The 16,993-nt window shown below is 52.6% G+C and overlaps 1 protein-coding gene across 7 annotated transcripts; it reads left to right on the forward strand.

The window, feature by feature from the left end:
* The first annotated feature begins 3,057 nt into the window (after positions 1 to 3,057).
* On the forward strand, positions 3,058 to 14,711 carry CDK16 (cyclin dependent kinase 16). 7 transcript variants are annotated; one of them, XM_055563063.1, is made up of 17 exons: positions 3,058 to 3,267; positions 8,644 to 8,851; positions 9,114 to 9,249; positions 9,459 to 9,592; positions 9,695 to 9,820; positions 9,907 to 9,963; positions 10,062 to 10,176; positions 10,777 to 10,871; positions 10,969 to 11,031; positions 11,278 to 11,401; positions 11,603 to 11,723; positions 11,833 to 11,930; positions 12,015 to 12,120; positions 12,202 to 12,244; positions 12,390 to 12,480; positions 13,261 to 13,338; positions 13,752 to 14,711. In XM_055563063.1, exons 2-17 carry the CDS (start codon positions 8,750 to 8,752, stop codon positions 13,790 to 13,792), a joined length of 1,530 nt encoding a protein of 509 aa, XP_055419038.1. In that variant the 5' UTR covers positions 3,058 to 3,267; positions 8,644 to 8,749; the 3' UTR covers positions 13,793 to 14,711. The 7 variants fall into 7 exon arrangements, with proteins under 7 accessions (XP_055419038.1, XP_055419040.1, XP_055419041.1 ...); XM_055563065.1 differs by having other exon boundaries at positions 3,067 to 3,267; positions 13,439 to 14,711; XM_055563064.1 differs by lacking the exon at positions 3,058 to 3,267 and adding an exon at positions 3,570 to 3,708.
* Positions 14,712 to 16,993: the final 2,282 nt, after the last annotated feature.

The raw sequence follows: 16,993 nt of genomic DNA on the forward strand, positions 1-16,993 counted from the left end.
CTGTCTCTAGCTCCTAACTCCCTGCCTTATTGATTTTGAGAGGTAGTAAAGAGTAGTGTTTGAACAAGTCTTTTAACTTCTGTAACCTTGTTCCTCTTCTGTGAAGGAAAACGTATGGCAACCAGTCAGCCAGGGCTTGGTCACTGTGGCTTATGTCCTTGGGGAAGATCCCTTCCCACCTGGATCGAAGCACTCAGACCCTGGACACGCCTTTAGCATCATGGTTCCCAGTGCCAGGAATGCCTGTGGTGCCCTTTGTTCAACTTCCCTGCTGAAGGGAGGGCTTAACAGCTCTGCTGGACTGAGGAATGCCAGTGTTTGTGCATACTTTGAAGTTTTGATGAAAATATTTGGCTGAGAACATCTGTGGAGGAAAAACTTCTTTCCTGTCCCTCAGGTCTGGGTTTCTTGTCATGAGGCTTCCCACCTGTGAGAGCCGGATGTGGGTTGTTGATTGGTTAGAGCAGGCAGTAGGAGGCCCACCACAAACCCTACCAGGACTGCAGAACTTCCCATACTCTGTCTTAGGTCTTGGCTGAGCACACCAGACAGTCGAAAGCACCAGTCTGACTGGCCACGTGGTGCCAGAGGATGCCATTCATAACCACTGTCCTTCAGCCAGCCAGACTTCCAGCTTTTTCCTTTTCCATTTAGAAATTCCTTCACTCAAACCTGAGTATTGGGAATTGCACAGCCTGGCCTGAACTTGACCTGACACCCATCACAGCCTGTCTGCACAACTTTTGCCTCCTGGGCCAGCTCCAGACCCCAAGCACAGCGTATGCCCTTGCCTATATCTCTCTGGTTACTTTTCTTGGCCTTTGCTGCTTGGGTGACCTCATCCTTCCATACATACTTCCCTTCATTCTCCACCAGGACATTAGGGATTGAAGTGCTTTACCTCTGGGATCCATTTACTGGTCATGCTGGCTGTCTAGGTCAAGTGGAGAGGTTTTCCCACTACAGGTACTTTGTCCATTATTGCTGCTCTAGAGTACCCCAAGCACTCTGCACCTCTGTCCACTGTTTTTACTGTTGCAGCATCTGAGGCTTGCACACGAACTTGATTTCTCTGCTTCTACTATCCTGGTACCTTTGTGGGTACTTTAGGCCTTGTTCACTGTATCCCCCTCAGCACAGCTCCTGGATCCCCTTGTTACCGAATTCACACAAGGTATGAAAACGGCTTCTTCATCAAGAACCCATGATTTCTGGTTGCATCTTTGTTGCCCACACATGCCATTTTACTTCTCTGTCATTTTTGTCTACCATTATAACACCAGCAAGATGGGAGACCAGGGCTCAGTGGGCAGGGTTTCTAGTCACTGCACTGAGCCCTCTGCACCCAGCAGGCACAAAGGACAGGACAGGGACAAGGTTGTGTCTTGTCGCTGCCTAATACTATTTATCATCAATCACTCACCAAACATTTGTCAACTGCTTACTGTGAGCCAGGCAGTATTGTAGGCGTTGGAGACAGCAACAGATAAAAAAAAATCGCTGTCTTGGGGTGGGAGGTGTGTGTGCATGCACATACTGGTGAGACCCAGAATAGATAGTAAACACAGTAAGTAAATTGCATGTTAGAAGTTGATCAGCTCAATTCAAAAGGTCTGTAGAGCCAGGTGTGGAGGTGTGGAATGATGGGGTGCAGGTAGGCATTTTAAAATAGGGGAGTCAGAGAAGGCTTTATGAAGAAGGTGACATTAAAACAAGGACTTGAAGAGGATGAGGCATGTGAATATCTGAGGGAAGAGCATTCTAGGCAAAGGGAACAGCAAGTGCAAAGTCCCTGAGACTGGATTGTGCCTGCTTTATTCAGGAACAGCTAGGATAATAGTATGGCTGGAGTGGAGTGAGAAGGGTAAGAGATGAGGCCTGGGAAGTAATGGACCTGAAAATCTTATCTTGAGGTGGACTTTTGTCAAGTATTTCCACTCACGACATGCTCTGGTAAATCCTTGTTTGTATGAACTGGTATGGCCAAGGGTATCATAAAGGGAAGCCCAGAAGAGGTGGGCGATATGGCTTTAGACTGTAAAGATGTGCAATGGAGTCGACCTCCATTTGAACTGGGCTTAGTGATGGTGTAGGAGTTTTCCAGGCAGAGAGGGGTAAGGGATTAGGTTGGCTTGGCAATGCTTGACATACAACAGGCACCCAATAAATAAAATGGGAAACTGGAGAGCTCAGGAGGGAGTCATGGGCGGGGCTCTGGAAGCTCAGAAGAGGCAGAGAGGTGGCAGTTCAGTTCAGTCACTCAGTCATGTCTATTTGCGACCCCATGGACTGCAGCACGTCAGGCTTCCCTGTCCACCAACTCCTGGAGCTTGCTCAAACTCCTGTCCATCGAGTCGGTGAAAGGTGGCAGTAAAACCCAATTTAGGGTGCAAGTCCTCGGGCGAAGGGAAAAAGACGTCCCCTTCCAAGTCAAAGCCCCAACCATGCCAAGTAATGCACTCGCCCCTTTCAAGTTGTCCGTCTTTCCCATGAGCCTAGGCTCCACCCTGTGAGCTTCGTTGATGGAGATGGGAGTGGCTAGAGGCGGGATGAAATTCGATTGAGCGATCTTTTGACCAATCACCTTGCGAGATGTTTGACCTATGGTAAGAGGAGCTCGGAACAAAAAGGAGACCCGCCCCCCCCACGGCGAAACCAATGAAAACCTGGTGGAGGCGTGGTCAGGACAGCGAAACCACGCCTCTCCAGGCAGGCCACGCCCTTCATTCTTGCTCAGCCTCATCCCAGGGAGCAAATCCGATTGCCTGGGCGACACCTCAAAGGGCGGGGCTGCAAACGTTCACTGTTGGAATGAGCTCGCGGTCTGGGGGGGAAGGTGGGGGAGCTGCTGGGCGGGGCTAGACACTGTCCTATCTAAGGTGGTAAAGGCCAATGATTCTCCAGGCCGCCTCTCCGAGAAAAGTCATCTCGCGAACCTTTAAAATCCTTGCCTCCCTAGGCACCTCAGGGAACTAGGACTGACTGCCTCATCTGTCTTTTTCCTCCTTGCAAAAGTCCCGTTTTCTATTATGGGGATGTACCAAGTGAGACCGAGTAGGGTGAGCGAGTGGTGACCGGCACGCTGGTCACTGGCTGCTGCCCACTTCGGCGTTAGCAAACTTCTAGCAAGATCGGAACTCAGTACTAAATAACCTCTACACTTCCCCGCTGGCGCCGTCCCAGGGCCAGCACTACATTCCCCAGTGGGCGCGCAATGGCCGCGCCCCCTCCCGCTGCGGACGGGTCTTTTGGTACCTGCAGTCCGAGGTGAGTCCCCTCCTTCCCACTTCACCCTTTCCAGCGCGTGCGTGCGCATGCGCGGAGCGCGGCGCGCGCAGCGGTTTGGCCGTTGGCTGTTCGGCCCTGGGATTCGCTGCGTCTCCGCGAGCAGTAGGCTCTGAACCGCGAGCCGCCGTGAGCTCTCGGATTGCAGCGGGCGCCAGCGAGCCCGGGGGCATCGCCCGCAGCGGCCAAGCTCATGGCCGGCTGAGCGGGACGCCGCCTCCGCCTCAGCCGCCGCCGCCGCCGCCGCCTCCTCCTCCTCAGCCGGCGGCGGCCCGGGCCCAGCAGCCATGGCCGAAGACTACTGGGACGGGCGCCTGCGGCGAACTGGAGGAGAAGGAGGTCGCGCGGCCTCAGCCCGGGCCGCCGCCCCAGGCGCCGCCGCGCCGGCCCCGCGGCACTGAGGTTGCTCGCGCGCCCCCGCCGGTGAGCGCGTTCACGAGGCATGGGGTGGGGGCTGCTCTTCCTGCAGAACCAACCCAGACCCCGGGCGGTGCCCAGGGGTCTGGGCTGCACCGCTGGCCTGTGCCCCCTCCCCCAGCGAGTTTCCCAGAATGCACCGAGGCGGGGGGGTCATTCAGGGCCTCACTGACCTTGGCCCCGCCCTGGGCCTGGTCTGGGAGCTAGGGATGGGAAGTACTATGGGTGCTAGTGGGGAGTAGGCTGGTCGAAGGACCAGGGGGTGTGTAAATGGGTGGCAGAGTGGTGAAATACTAGAGGTTTGCTAACGGGGGCCTCAGCTGTGAAGGGGTCAGAGCATGTGGTAATAAGTCTTAACCAATGTGTAAGGTTTTGAGGCTCAGTGTGTGCTAGCAGAGGGGCGGTGCTGGGCCCGAGGATGAATAACAAGGAAGAGGACGTCAGAGGAGTGCTGAGATATGCAAATGGGGTTATAGCTGTAGAAAGGCCCTGTGGGTGTTGCTGGTGGATAGGTGGTAGAGGTGCCGGAAGGTTCGCTGGTGGGATCGGAGCTCTGAGGTCCTATATGTGGTAAGGGAGTCACGATGGTGTTAACACTGTGTATTTGTCCATGAGGGACTGCAGGGTTTGAGGATACAGTGTGCTCATAGAGGGCAGGGTCCAGTGTTGAGAGGGTGCCAGTGGGGGTCGTAGCTCTCAAGGGTATGTGTATATGGTAATAAAGGTCTGGGGAGTATAAGGCCCAGTATATTAATGAGGGCAAACCGGTGGAAGACCTGAGCCCTGTGCTAATGGGTATCAGAATTGTGGATATATGTGTGTGGGGAGTGGGGATCGGTGGTGAGGGAAGAATCTTAGCATTGTAAGAGGTTCATTGTATTAAGGATCAAAATGGTGTGAGATGAGTGTGTATCTATGAGGTCAGGGGATGTGAGATTGTGTGTATGTGTGTGTTAGACACTCAGTCGTGGCTGACTCTTTGCGACCCCTTGGATTGTAGCCTGCCAGGCTCCTCTGTCCATGGGGATTCTCAAGGCAAGAATACCGGGGTGGGTTGCCATGCCCTTTTCCAGGGGATCTTCCCAACCCAGGGATCGAACCTGGGTCTCCCACATAGAAGGCAGATTCTTTACCGTCTGAGCCACCAGGACACCCTATAAAGAAGAGGCAGGGTAACGTATGAAGTTCTAGTGACTGCTCATGTGGGTTTAGTGACAGAGGTATGTAAATGTGTGTCAGTGCGGGGAGAATCAGAGCAGTATGAGTTCTGGAATATGCTAGTGAGTGTCAGAATATGCTACTGAGTGTCAGAATATGCTAGTGAGTGTCAGAATATTGTAAAGATAGTGTGTTCCTGAGTGCCTGAGATTTGTTGAGGTTCCAGGCAATGGCACCCCACTCCAGTACTCTTGCCTGGAAAATCCCATGGACGTAGGAGCCTGGTGGGCTGCAGTCCATGGGGTCGCTAAGAGTCGGACACGACTGAGCGACTTCACTTTCACTTTTCACTTTCCTGCATTGGAGAAGGAAATGGCAACCCACTCCAGTGTTCTTGCCTGGAGAATCCCAGGGACAGGGGGAGCCTGGTGGGCTGCCATCTATGGGGTCGCACAGAGTCGGACACGACTGAAGTGACTTAGCGGCAGCAGCAGCACCAGGGAGTGCTAATGGAGGACAGAGCTATGGAGAAGATCTTGTGTGCAATAAAGAAGATGAGGGCTGTGAAGGGATCCAGTTGTCAACCAACAGGGGTTATAGCTGTGGAGGAGTTGAAGCAAAGAGAAATAAAAGAAAAGAATATGTGATGGTCTAGGTGTGCTAAAGTGGATTAGAGCCATGGAGGGCTGAAGTGTGCTACTGGGGTTCTGGGCTGGATGAAGATCTGTGTGTGCTAATGAGGGTCAGGCCATTATAGAACAGCGTGTTTGTGCGTCCCTGGAGAATGGGGCTGAGTACGGGTTCAGGGTGTGCTAATGGGGAGGCACTGTGAGGCCGGTGCATGGTAATAGGGGTCAGGGTGAAGTGAAGGTCCAGCCTGTGCTGATTGGAAGTAGGGGGACAGGGTAGTGGGAGGACCAGAAGACATGTTAATAATGATCACAGCTGTGGAGGGGTCTGAGTGTGGGCAAAAACAGGTTCAGGGATCTGCAAGATTCACTTTGTGTTAATGGGATTCACGGCAGTGTGAAGGTCCAGTGAGTGCTAATGTAGGTTACTCTCTACAGCTGTAGAGGGTCCTAAGTGCATGTAAATAGGGATCAGAATCTTGCTGGGGAACAGTGAATGCTGTGGAGAAGCTAACAGGCAGCATGTGGTGCTAAGAGTTAACTTAGAGGAGCCGGCTGGGTGCTAACAGAGTTCAGTGTTCTGTTGAGGCTTTGTATGCTAATAGGGTCAAAGATAAATAGGGACATTGCGGTGCTGTTGGCAGTTAAAATGCAGAGAAGCCTTCCTGAGGGTCCAGTGTGTACTGAAGGAAGCAGGACACTGTGAGAGTCCAGTGTGTGCTTATGGGATGATGTGCCTGAACAGAATGAGGATGGTATGTTCCTATGGGAGTTACTAGAATGTGATCATTGTGTCCTCAGTGGCTGGTGTAATATGAGGTGGTGAGTATCCTTGGGTATGAAAATATTTTGAGGATGGAAACATCCCCTTGGGGAGTCAAAAAGAACATGTGCCCTTTTTTGAGTGTGGTTGTGTATCCAGTTTCTTGCTCCCTCATTCACTATTCTAAAATCTAAAAATCTGAGAAAACTGAGATGATATTTAAAAGTTTTACTGCATGTTAATGTTCAAGTGTCTCTGCTCACAGGACCCGGTGCAGGGTCTCCCTGCTGGAGGCATTGCATGAAACACAGGTTTTGTACCCCCATCTTCCTAAAATCTCCCCAAAACTAAGCCCTGGAACATGTCTAGCCCTTGGAGTTCCCAGTTAGAGGTCATGGACCCATGGCTCCTCCTGGCTCCTTCCTCATCCTCCATCCAGCCCTACTTACAATACACTACCTCCCCCCACCAGATCCCCTATTCCCTTCCACAACAGGCAAAACACTGGGTATCCATGCCGTATGGACAGACACAAGAGTCTTTGGGAACTGGCCATGCTTCATCTTCCTCAGCCTCAGGTCCAGTGTTCACTCTCCTGGGTCAGGATTTTTTTTTTTTGCTCTTGTTACCCCAGGTTGGACTTCATCCTCTTTATTGAGGTCTTTTCTGCTAGGCTGGCCCCTCTACCCTTTTGGGAGTGATGAATTCAGGCAGGCAGAAGTGGGGTGTGGAGACCACTGGGGTAAGCACCTGATTTCATGGTAACAGATGATTCACTTCTCTACTCAAATCCAGCCCCAGCCCCAGCCTCCTACCTAGCTCTGCTTCCCTTGGGCCCAGGGCCATCTTAGGCCCTGCTGTGAGTCCAGATGGTCCCTGGGCCAGGTCTTTCCCCCTCCTTGCTGGCTCAGAGCCAGGAGGAAGCAGAAGAAGGCCAGCCTAAGCCTTTTGGTGGCCCCATTCCTGCCAGCAGCCCCATCTAGGTCATCTTGCCAATGCCATTGTCCCTGGGCCACCTTGTCTGGGGTTGTTAATGAGTAGCAGGGACTCACCCTGACAAATGTTGGTCCTAGGTACTTAGCTCCTGATTCATTAATTTCTGCCATGAGCACTTTTTGAGCACCTACTCTGTATCAGTCACTGTTCCAGGTCCTCAGGATATAGCTGTGACCTAAACAGACATCCATCTATCCTGGCAGAGCTGATCTTCTAGTTACGGTGGTGAGGAGACAGTAAAGAATAAAGAAACCAATAAGTAGATGGTGTCATTTCTGAGGAGATGATAAGTGCTGAGGGGACAATTGACAAGGTGAGGGAGCTCAGGATGGTTCAGATTTTAAATAGGGTTGTTCATGGTTATCTATGAAAAAAAGTGATATTTGAGCAGTGGCTTAAAGGTGAGGGAGTGAGCTACTTTGAAATCTAGTGGAAGAGTATTCTAAGTACCGGGAACAGCCGCTGCAAAGGCCCTGAGGAGGGACTTAAGTTGCAGAACAGCAGTGAGCAGTGAGGTGAGGCCAGAAGGGTGGTAGTGTGAGTGGGGTAAGACCTTGTGGGCCACATGAAGGACTGAGACGTTTATTTGGGGTGATAAGGGACACATGGTACATTCTCAGCTAGACAAAAAATGTGACCTGGCTTGTAAAAATCTCGGTGGGACCCTGTGGTCCAAACCTGATTGAACCTTTCCAGCAACTCTCAGGATAGCTGGTATACTTTGAGATCCCCCTACAACCCCACCCAGTGGTTGGGTCTGGGCAGGAAACCTCTCCCTCTCCCTGCACCCCGCATCTGGGTAGCCCAGTGGGGTAGTCCACTAGTCACCTTGACAATGGTTGCTGGGGGAGGATGGTTGCTGGGGGAGGCGAGAGGGACCCTGTGGCCACGGGGAGCGTTTTGCCTTGGCAGTCGGGGGTGATGTGGGGCTGGTGCAAGCGGAACATGCCATTGTATGGACATCCCTGGGGCCATGTCAGTGGTCTCAGGGTCCTGAGAGAGTCCCCCATCTCACCAATGGCTGGGTCCATCAGTGCCGCTGCACCTGAGAATGCCTGCTGTAGAGCCCTCTGCTCCCACAGTGAGGCTGCCCCCAAAGGGGCCAACACTTCACCAGTTGTGCCCTTTCCCTCAGCCAGCCACCCAAGCCTTAATACCCAGGTGGGGTCTTAGGAGCATGGTCTGCTGGGGCTGGTTGGTGTAGGTGGCAGGCACTGACTGAGGTCTCCATCCATGCCAGGTTTCCAGGAATCCTGTGTGATTCCAGGGTTCCACAGTGGTTGGGTGGGCACTGCCGCAGGTTCCTGTCAGTGCGCCTCACTGGGTTTTGGGGGACCCATGAGGGTCAGGCGACTGCTAGGGTGGGACCCATTCCCATCCCTACCCCCTGCTCAGGTCGCCATGGATCGGATGAAGAAGATCAAACGGCAGCTGTCAATGACACTCCGAGGGGGCCGAGGTATAGATAAGACCAATGGTGCCCCTGAACAGATAGGCCTGGATGAGAGTGGCGGGGGCGGCGGCAGTGACCTTGGAGAGGCCCCCACACGTGCTGCCCCTGGGGAACCTCGCTCTGTACGGGGCCCACTCAGCTCTGCACCAGGTGGGTCCACTGACCATTCCCGCTCCTAGCCTGGTCCCCAGGGGTGCTGCCTGCCAACCGATTTCTTCTTAGACTTGTATTATTTTCACTTTCCTTTCTCCATTTTCTCCCCTACCTCTGCCATCCTTGCTCAACACCCTCTCTCTGTTGTCCATCTGTGCCCCTTTCCTTGGCTTTGTGCCCAGGTCTCAGGGGGAGGAAGGGTACCCCGCCTGCCACAGCTGCCCCAAGCCTCCCTCTGCCCTTCTGCGCTCTGTGACAGCCCCTTCAGGCCTCCTGGCACCTGCCTGCCCCAGGCCTGCCTTCCCAGGGCATTCGGCTACTTCTGCCGCTGCCTGCCCATTGGCCCTGGGCAAGCCACAGTCTCAGCTCGCCGCTGACACGGGGTGCTCCACTAGGTGACTATTGCCCCCCCTGCCCAATTCAACCTGTCTTGACCTGTGTGAACCTCCCGGGGCCTTCCCACCCTCTTCCCTGAGGAACTCCAGGCTGCTCTGGAGTCCATGTGCATAAATGTGTGATGAGGGAATGTGTTATGGGGGTGGGGGGATTTGTCCTGGGGCTCCTGAGCCCACCTGCTGTGCCCGCCCCCTGTCCCCACTACCAGAGATTGTGCATGAGGACTTGAAGATGGGGTCTGATGGGGAAAGTGACCAGGCTTCAGCCACGTCCTCCGATGAGGTGCAGTCACCAGTGAGGGTGCGCATGCGCAACCATCCCCCACGCAAGATCTCCACTGAGGTGCTTAACTCCCTGTCCGGGCAGTGGTGGGGCTGGAAAAAAAGGGTTAGATCTGGAGATTTGTAGTTGATGGTCCTGTTTCTCCCCCATCTTGCCTGCTAGGACATCAACAAGCGCCTATCACTACCAGCCGACATCCGGCTGCCTGAGGGCTACCTTGAGAAGCTGACCCTCAACAGCCCCATCTTTGACAAGCCCCTCAGCCGCCGTCTCCGCCGTGTCAGCTTGGTGAGCATCTTCTGTTCCTGTCCTCCTTTTCCTCCTCCCAGTCCCTTCCGCTGAGCCTACTTCAGTCTGCCTCCTTTACCCGACAGTCTGAGATCGGCTTTGGGAAACTGGAGACCTACATCAAGCTGGACAAGCTGGGAGAGGTGAGAGACAGCCAGGAGACCCATGGTAAGGCTGGGGATCAGTGGAAACTCCCTGTAGCCTCATAGCTTCTTTCCTGTCACTGTTCCTCACATTCCAGGGTACCTATGCCACTGTCTACAAAGGCAAAAGCAAGCTCACAGACAACCTTGTGGCACTCAAGGAGATCAGACTGGAACACGAAGAGGGGGCACCCTGCACCGCCATCCGGGAAGGTACAGGTCCTACCCCATCTGTTCCAGGTTTCCCAGGCTCTCCCCATGGTGCGTATGTGCACATATACACCCCTAGTGAGGACAGGACTGGGGGTCCCAGAAGACTTCTCTCGTGGTGATCTGGGATTCATGAAAAAGTGCTCATCACCCACACATCCAGATAATAAATCAGGGTAACCAGGAGTCTTCCTGTGTTGAGAAGAGGCAGATAAATTGTTTGCTTTGGTTCTAGGAATATCTCTGAATTGTATAGAAACTGAGTGTGCAAACTCATTTTTACATGAAGCTGTGGGTCTGTATACTGAGGGTTGGAACAAGGGCCCTTTCCAAAACCAAAAACTGGTTGTAAAGATCTAGTGTCATGTAAGCCTGAGGCTGCGATCCCAGGTTCTGGCTCTGCATGTTTGGAACTTGGGGACACACCTTCTTCCTGATAGCAGGTGGGTTGGAACTGGGTTGGAGTGGACTGTGAGCCACCATCCCAAACCAAACAGGGAAAGGAGGAAACCCTGGGCTTGACCCTGTCTAGTCCTCCTACTCGCCTCTGTCCTGAGTGTGGGCCTTGACTCTTCCCCTGTCCCAACTCCCTGCTTCCTGCAGTGTCCCTGCTCAAGGACCTCAAACACGCCAACATCGTCACACTACATGACATTATTCACACGGAGAAGTCCCTCACCCTTGTCTTTGAGTACCTGGTAAGGTTGGGTGGCCATGGGTCCTGGGGCAGGTGGGGAGATGGCCAGGAGCCACAGGATGTGACCCTCTTTCCTCTACCTGCTCTTCTCTCCTCAGGACAAGGACCTGAAGCAGTACTTGGATGACTGTGGGAACATCATCAACATGCACAACGTGAAAGTGGGTGTGGGGCAGGAAGCAGGGGCACAAGGGGGCCCCCCACTCCCCCCCACAAATCTCCCAGAAACAGACGTTTCCTATTTGGCTTTTTTGCTGGGAGCCCTTGAAGGGCATTGGGACCCTATCCTCTATTTATGAGACGAGGCTCTGGGCTCAGTGCTTGTGTTTGGGAGGGGGAGCAATGCCTGCTTGGGGTCAAGCTGCTGGCTACTCTTTGACTTCTGCCTGCCGTTCCTGGGTCCCCAGCTGTTCCTGTTCCAGCTGCTCCGTGGCCTGGCCTACTGCCACCGGCAGAAGGTGCTACACCGAGACCTCAAGCCACAGAACCTACTCATCAATGAGCGAGGAGAGCTCAAGCTGGCTGACTTCGGTACCCCTGGCCTCCCCCTTCATCCCAGTGATCCCCCAACCTTACTCTCCCAGCCCCTCCTTCCCCCTGACCACCTCGTCTCAGTCCCTCCCCTTCAGCCTCTCTAGACTTCACTTGGGAAGCCCTCAGTCCCAACTACATTCTCCCCCAGACGGGCCATGACCTCCTCAATTCCAGCTGCTCATTATCTCCACCTACCAGGCCTGGCACGGGCCAAGTCAATTCCAACGAAGACCTACTCCAACGAAGTGGTAACACTGTGGTACCGGCCCCCTGACATCCTGCTCGGGTCCACGGACTACTCCACTCAGATTGACATGTGGTAAGGACAGGCTGAAATGTGGCAGGGGCCACGCAGTAAAGGGGAGTGGCTTGGTCACAACAGCCAACCAGCCAACTACCTGCCTATTCACTGTGCTCTCCCTGCCCAGGGGTGTGGGCTGCATCTTCTATGAGATGGCCACAGGCCGGCCCCTCTTCCCAGGCTCCACAGTGGAGGAGCAGCTGCACTTCATCTTCCGCATCTTGGGTAAGGAGGCATGAGCCCTAGGAACTGTGGGGACATGCAGGGAGGCCCTGTGAGATGCTTAGGATAACTCCGTTTCCCCGCCAGGAACCCCAAATGAAGATACATGGCCAGGCATCCTGTCCAATGAAGAGTTCAGGACATACAACTACCCCAAGTACCGAGCCGAGGCCCTTTTGAGCCATGCACCCCGGTGAGGCTGGTGGGTGGGTGGCTGTTAGGGGCCAGAGTACCCAAACTCAGTTTAAAACAGGTCCCCTTGTCCTTGAGGTAGAGTTGACAGCGACGGGGCTGACCTCCTCACCAAGCTGCTGCAGGTGAGACCACCTTCCTGGGCCACCCTAGGGGGCTAGCGGATTCCAGGTGTGGGGAAACAGCTACAGGGGCAGGGTCTGAGGTGGGGAGGAAGAGAAACCTACTTGTTGAAAGTGTCAATACTCCCCCACCCCAACACACACTCAGTTTGAAGGTCGCAATCGGATCTCCGCAGAGGATGCCATGAAACATCCATTCTTCCTCAGTTTGGGGGATCGGATCCACAAACTTCCTGACAGTGAGTGGGGCTTGGGAATGGACCAGCTGGTGGGGGACTTTGTGGAACAGGATTGCTGCAGATAGCTGGGCAGTTGTGTTGAGCTCTAGCTGTGCCACTTCTGATGGGGTGAGGCATATGCCCTTGTTCACATATGTGATATGTTGTTTTTTACAAAAAAGTTTTTTAGCTTTCAGTTTCTTTTACCTTTCATGGAAATTTTCAAACATAAAACCTGGCAGAACATCCATCACTTTACCTTAAAATCCCATATATTTATATATTAAACCAAGTAATATGGTCTATTATATATTGAACCAAATAATAAGTCCCCAAGTACTCCAACAAGCGATCAACTCATGGCCAAAGTGGTTTTATCTATATTCACTCTGATTATTTTAAATCAAGTCTCAGATCCATCATTCATCTATACAATTTTAGCATGTACCTCTAAAATATTTTCTTAAGCACAACAATAATACACTGATCACACTGAAAAAAAAACACATTGGATTAATCTCAGTTACAACCCAAACATCATCCATCATCTAGACTTAACAGGTGGTATTGCAATACCACTATCACAGTTGACAAAATTACTAATTTCTCAGTGTCATGTAATAGTCTACATTCCATTTTCCCTAGTGGTAGCTGGCTTGTGTGTGGGATTATTTGGCCGATGAAAGTCAAGACTCAAAGAAAATTAGAAATTTTTCTAATTGCCCTGATGAGGCCACACGGGAGGTGGTCCTGGATGGCCTCATGGGTCATGCCCCACTTCTGTCTCTCCTCCACCCACAGCTACTTCCATATTTGCACTAAAGGAGATCCAGCTACAAAAGGAGGCCAGCATTCGATCTTCGTCAATGCCTGACTCAGGTAAGTGTAGGTGTGACCCTTGCCCTCTTCCCTGCCTCCTGGCCCCCGTCCACTTACTTGCTTGCTCACCAACAGCCATCCGCTCTGCTTTCCCCTGCAGGCAGGCCAGCTTATCGAGTGGTGGACACCGAATTCTAAGCCACAGACCGAGGCCCCAGCAGGCAGCAGCTGGAGGGATGCCACACCCCTCACAGGGCAGCCCCCAACTGCATCCTCCCTGCTTGCTGCCTGCCTACCTGCCTGACTCATGCTCCCATGCCCACATGTCCCCTGCTGCCTGTCTGAACACCCGACCATTGGCCTGTTGGCCCACCCATTGGCCTGTCTGCTGGGTGCTAACAAAGCTCTCATCGCTCCTTCGCCTGGTCTGTCTGTCTATATGTCTGTGTCTCTTTCTCTCTCTGTCTTGGTAGTTGCTGGTGGACAGCGTGGCCGTGCCAGCCTCCCACACTGAGGCCAGGCCTAGACCCCTCCCCATCATACCCTCCCCCAGGACCACTACCCCATGGCCAACCAGGGGTCTGGAGCTAGCCCAGGCTGGGGATCTCGACTCAGACAAGACATGGTGATGCCTTGGGTCTGAGGCTCCCCTTCCTGCTTTCCTGCCTCATGTTGTGTGGGCCTTGTTTGTTTGTTTCATTCATTGTTGTTTTTTTAATTATTTTAAATGAGGTTTTCATTTTTTAAATGCAATATCTCTGTATACAGACTGCTGGGCCCCACTCAGTGTGTGTGGCCCTCCCACAGTATTTTGTGCAATGAAGCCCTGCTCCCAGCCTTTTCATGGCAGGGACATAGCCCCTATTCAAAACCCTAATCATCACCAGACCCTGGGGTCAGCTAAGGGAAAGCATGCCTTGACAACTCGCCTTCCAACCCCCACCTGCCATCCCCAGCCACAGGGGGACTTGGGGACTACTGGAGACTCTCTGGGAGATGGATGAGGTGGGGGGCCCCCACTCTTTCCCTCCTGCAGTCCCATAGCTGGGGCTTCCTTCTCAGGGTCTCCCTAGCCCAGCCCTCCTGCCCCCATCCCGCACGGTGCTGTTGAGTAGGGGCCCTGCCAGGAACTGACCAACTCAGCGATGGAGCCATAGTGTGTATATGCGCACAAGCAGGGACAGAGGGGCGCATGGGAGGTTGTGCCCAGGCATTACCCCCTAACCTTGGGGGAAAGTGAGACAGGGCAGGGACAGTCTCTGGGGTCAATCCCCAGATGGGTGGTTACCTTCCCTTCCTCCACTCTAAACCCTGGGGCCCTCAAATGGGGTGGGAGGGCAGGGGCAGGGGCCCTCCTAGGGGAGTTGGGAGGGGTGGGTTCGTGAATGCACCGTAATCGCTGTATGAAATATTAAAAAGTCTAAAGTGAAAAACCTGATTGCAAATCCCTGTGGGGGTGGGCTCAACCCAGGGTGAGTACTGGGACCTTGGAGAATTCACACTGGGTGCCTATTGTCTAGAAGAGCACTGCGAGGGGGCAGGGATGTGTCAGGACTATGAAAAAGTATCTGAGGGGTTGCACATACCATGGTGGGACATAAAAGTAGGTAGGGCAGGCTGTATAGAGGATGGGCTAAGGATTGAGCAGAGAGGAGTTAGATTTACCCCAGAATATGAAACCAGGTGGAGGATAGACTGTTAGGTATGGAGAGGCTATTTCTTTGAAAGACACTTGGAAGGCCCAATAAAACCAGGATTTGGGGGAGATAAGACAGAGAAACCCAATATGACTAAGACATGTCTAGCTGGGACCATGAGGCAGGCCAGTTGGGAATATGATAGGGTAGATTTTAAACCACGGAGAAGATAGGGGAATCTTTTTAATACATGGGTCAAATTTAGGACTAGGGCCATTGATGGAAGTTTAGGTTACTGGTATCTAGGAAGTAATGGAAACCATGGACATGTACGAGATGACTGGAAAGAATGCAATGGTTTGTGAGGCCAGAAGTCTATAGATGGGCTGGGACTCAAGTTGAAGCTTTGATTTCCTCTGTCCTGGGAGTTCTAGCCCCTGTCCACCATCTTGAGCAAAGCCTAGGATAGATTTCCAGGCAGAAGATGTGGGGTGGGCAGGGCCTGCCAAATGCTATAGGAAATGCAAGCCTAAGTGGCTGGTTGCTGAAGTCCATCGGTGGCAGTGGACCTCTGCTGTGTCCCTGTAAGCACTCTGGTGATAGTCTACAGCCTTATGGTTCCATGATGACTGTGAAGTCCCCAAAGACGGGAAAGCAAGCGAGGAAAACCATCCTCCCTGTTTCCTTATAATGGCTAAAACTTAAGCTCCTCAGCAGGCTTCTTGTGCCATCCTTTGGCTAGAATCAGTTGACATGGCCACTTCTGATAGCAAGGGAGGTGGGGAAAATGAAGACCTTGCAAAACGGGACAAGATTGCCAGGCTGGACTTAAGACTAGAATTCACCCAACTGCTCTCAGAACTGGTAGGGTCATCGGTGTGGGCAGAGATTGGTCTCTGGAAAGTGGAGAAGTCAAGCCTAGGGAGGGAGGCCTCTTGTTGGACTGTAGGAAGGACAGGCTTCAGACTAAATGGGGAGGAGGTATCTGCAGATGGGTGTGAGAGTCAGTTCAGAGAACCTGGCAAGCTTCAGGTAGGCTTGAAGGGCATCTATCGACCATGTGCCAGACCCAACTCGAATGCCACTTTACAGATCCTGAGGTGAAATGGCTGCAACCTTTCCTCCCTCAAAGATTACACAACTGAGTTGTGACCCCCTCATCTCTGCCAGGTCTGAGCTGGAGGCTGGCATCAGTAATTCACAATTCCTGCCCTACCAAAGTTAACTGAAAATAGAGGTAAATTGTGAGATCATGTGTATTGGTGGCAGTGGGGTTTGAAATTGTGCAAAGGGTATTTTGGACACCTGTGTGTGCATGGGTCTAAAGGTGTGAAAAGGCAAGTTGTGTGTTTGCCTGTGGGAATGGGTAGTGATAGTGAGAGAAATACACTGAAACAGACCCAGAATCATGATCCTGTCTTAAGGAGTTTGTGCGATGGTTAGGTGGGGACAGCCAATAGGGAGCCAAAGGGGGAAATTTTAGTTATCACCAACCTAGAGGGCTGGGAGCCCCAGCAGAGAAAATGTAGACATAGCCTAGAGCAGCGGTTCTCAGCAGGAGATAATCTCCCCCACCCGCAGAGGAAGTTTTGCAATTGGGGGATGCTACTGGAATCAGCAGGTAGTGGCAGCAATGCAGCTAAACATCCTACAACAGAAATGTCAATAGTGCCTAAGCTGAAAAAAACTCTGGTGCAGTGGACTGATTCTCAAACTTTTGGTCTCAGAATTCCTTCAAATTCTTAGGGATATCCAAAGAGCTTTTGCTTATGTCATGCAGTCTCTGGAAAATTCCATGGCACACACAATAGAAAATGACCACGAAAAAGTCTTGTCGTGAATAGTTTTGACTTCGTGAACCGTGAAAGGGTCTCCTGAACGGGTTGAAAGCCAAAAAGGACCCTAGATTGAAAATCTCTGTCCTGGAATTTAAAGGTGGCACCTCTGGAACTGGAATTCCTGAGTTCCAACCACAACACCACTACTTACTAGTGGGGCAAAGTGAATTAACGTTTCTGGTCCTCAACATCCCCATTGTTTCCCATAGGCAACCTGCTGCCTAAGACTAGTTTATGTGC

The sequence above is a fragment of the Bubalus kerabau genome, chromosome X (assembly GCF_029407905.1).
Source record: "Bubalus kerabau isolate K-KA32 ecotype Philippines breed swamp buffalo chromosome X, PCC_UOA_SB_1v2, whole genome shotgun sequence".
NCBI lineage: Eukaryota > Metazoa > Chordata > Mammalia > Artiodactyla > Bovidae > Bubalus > Bubalus kerabau.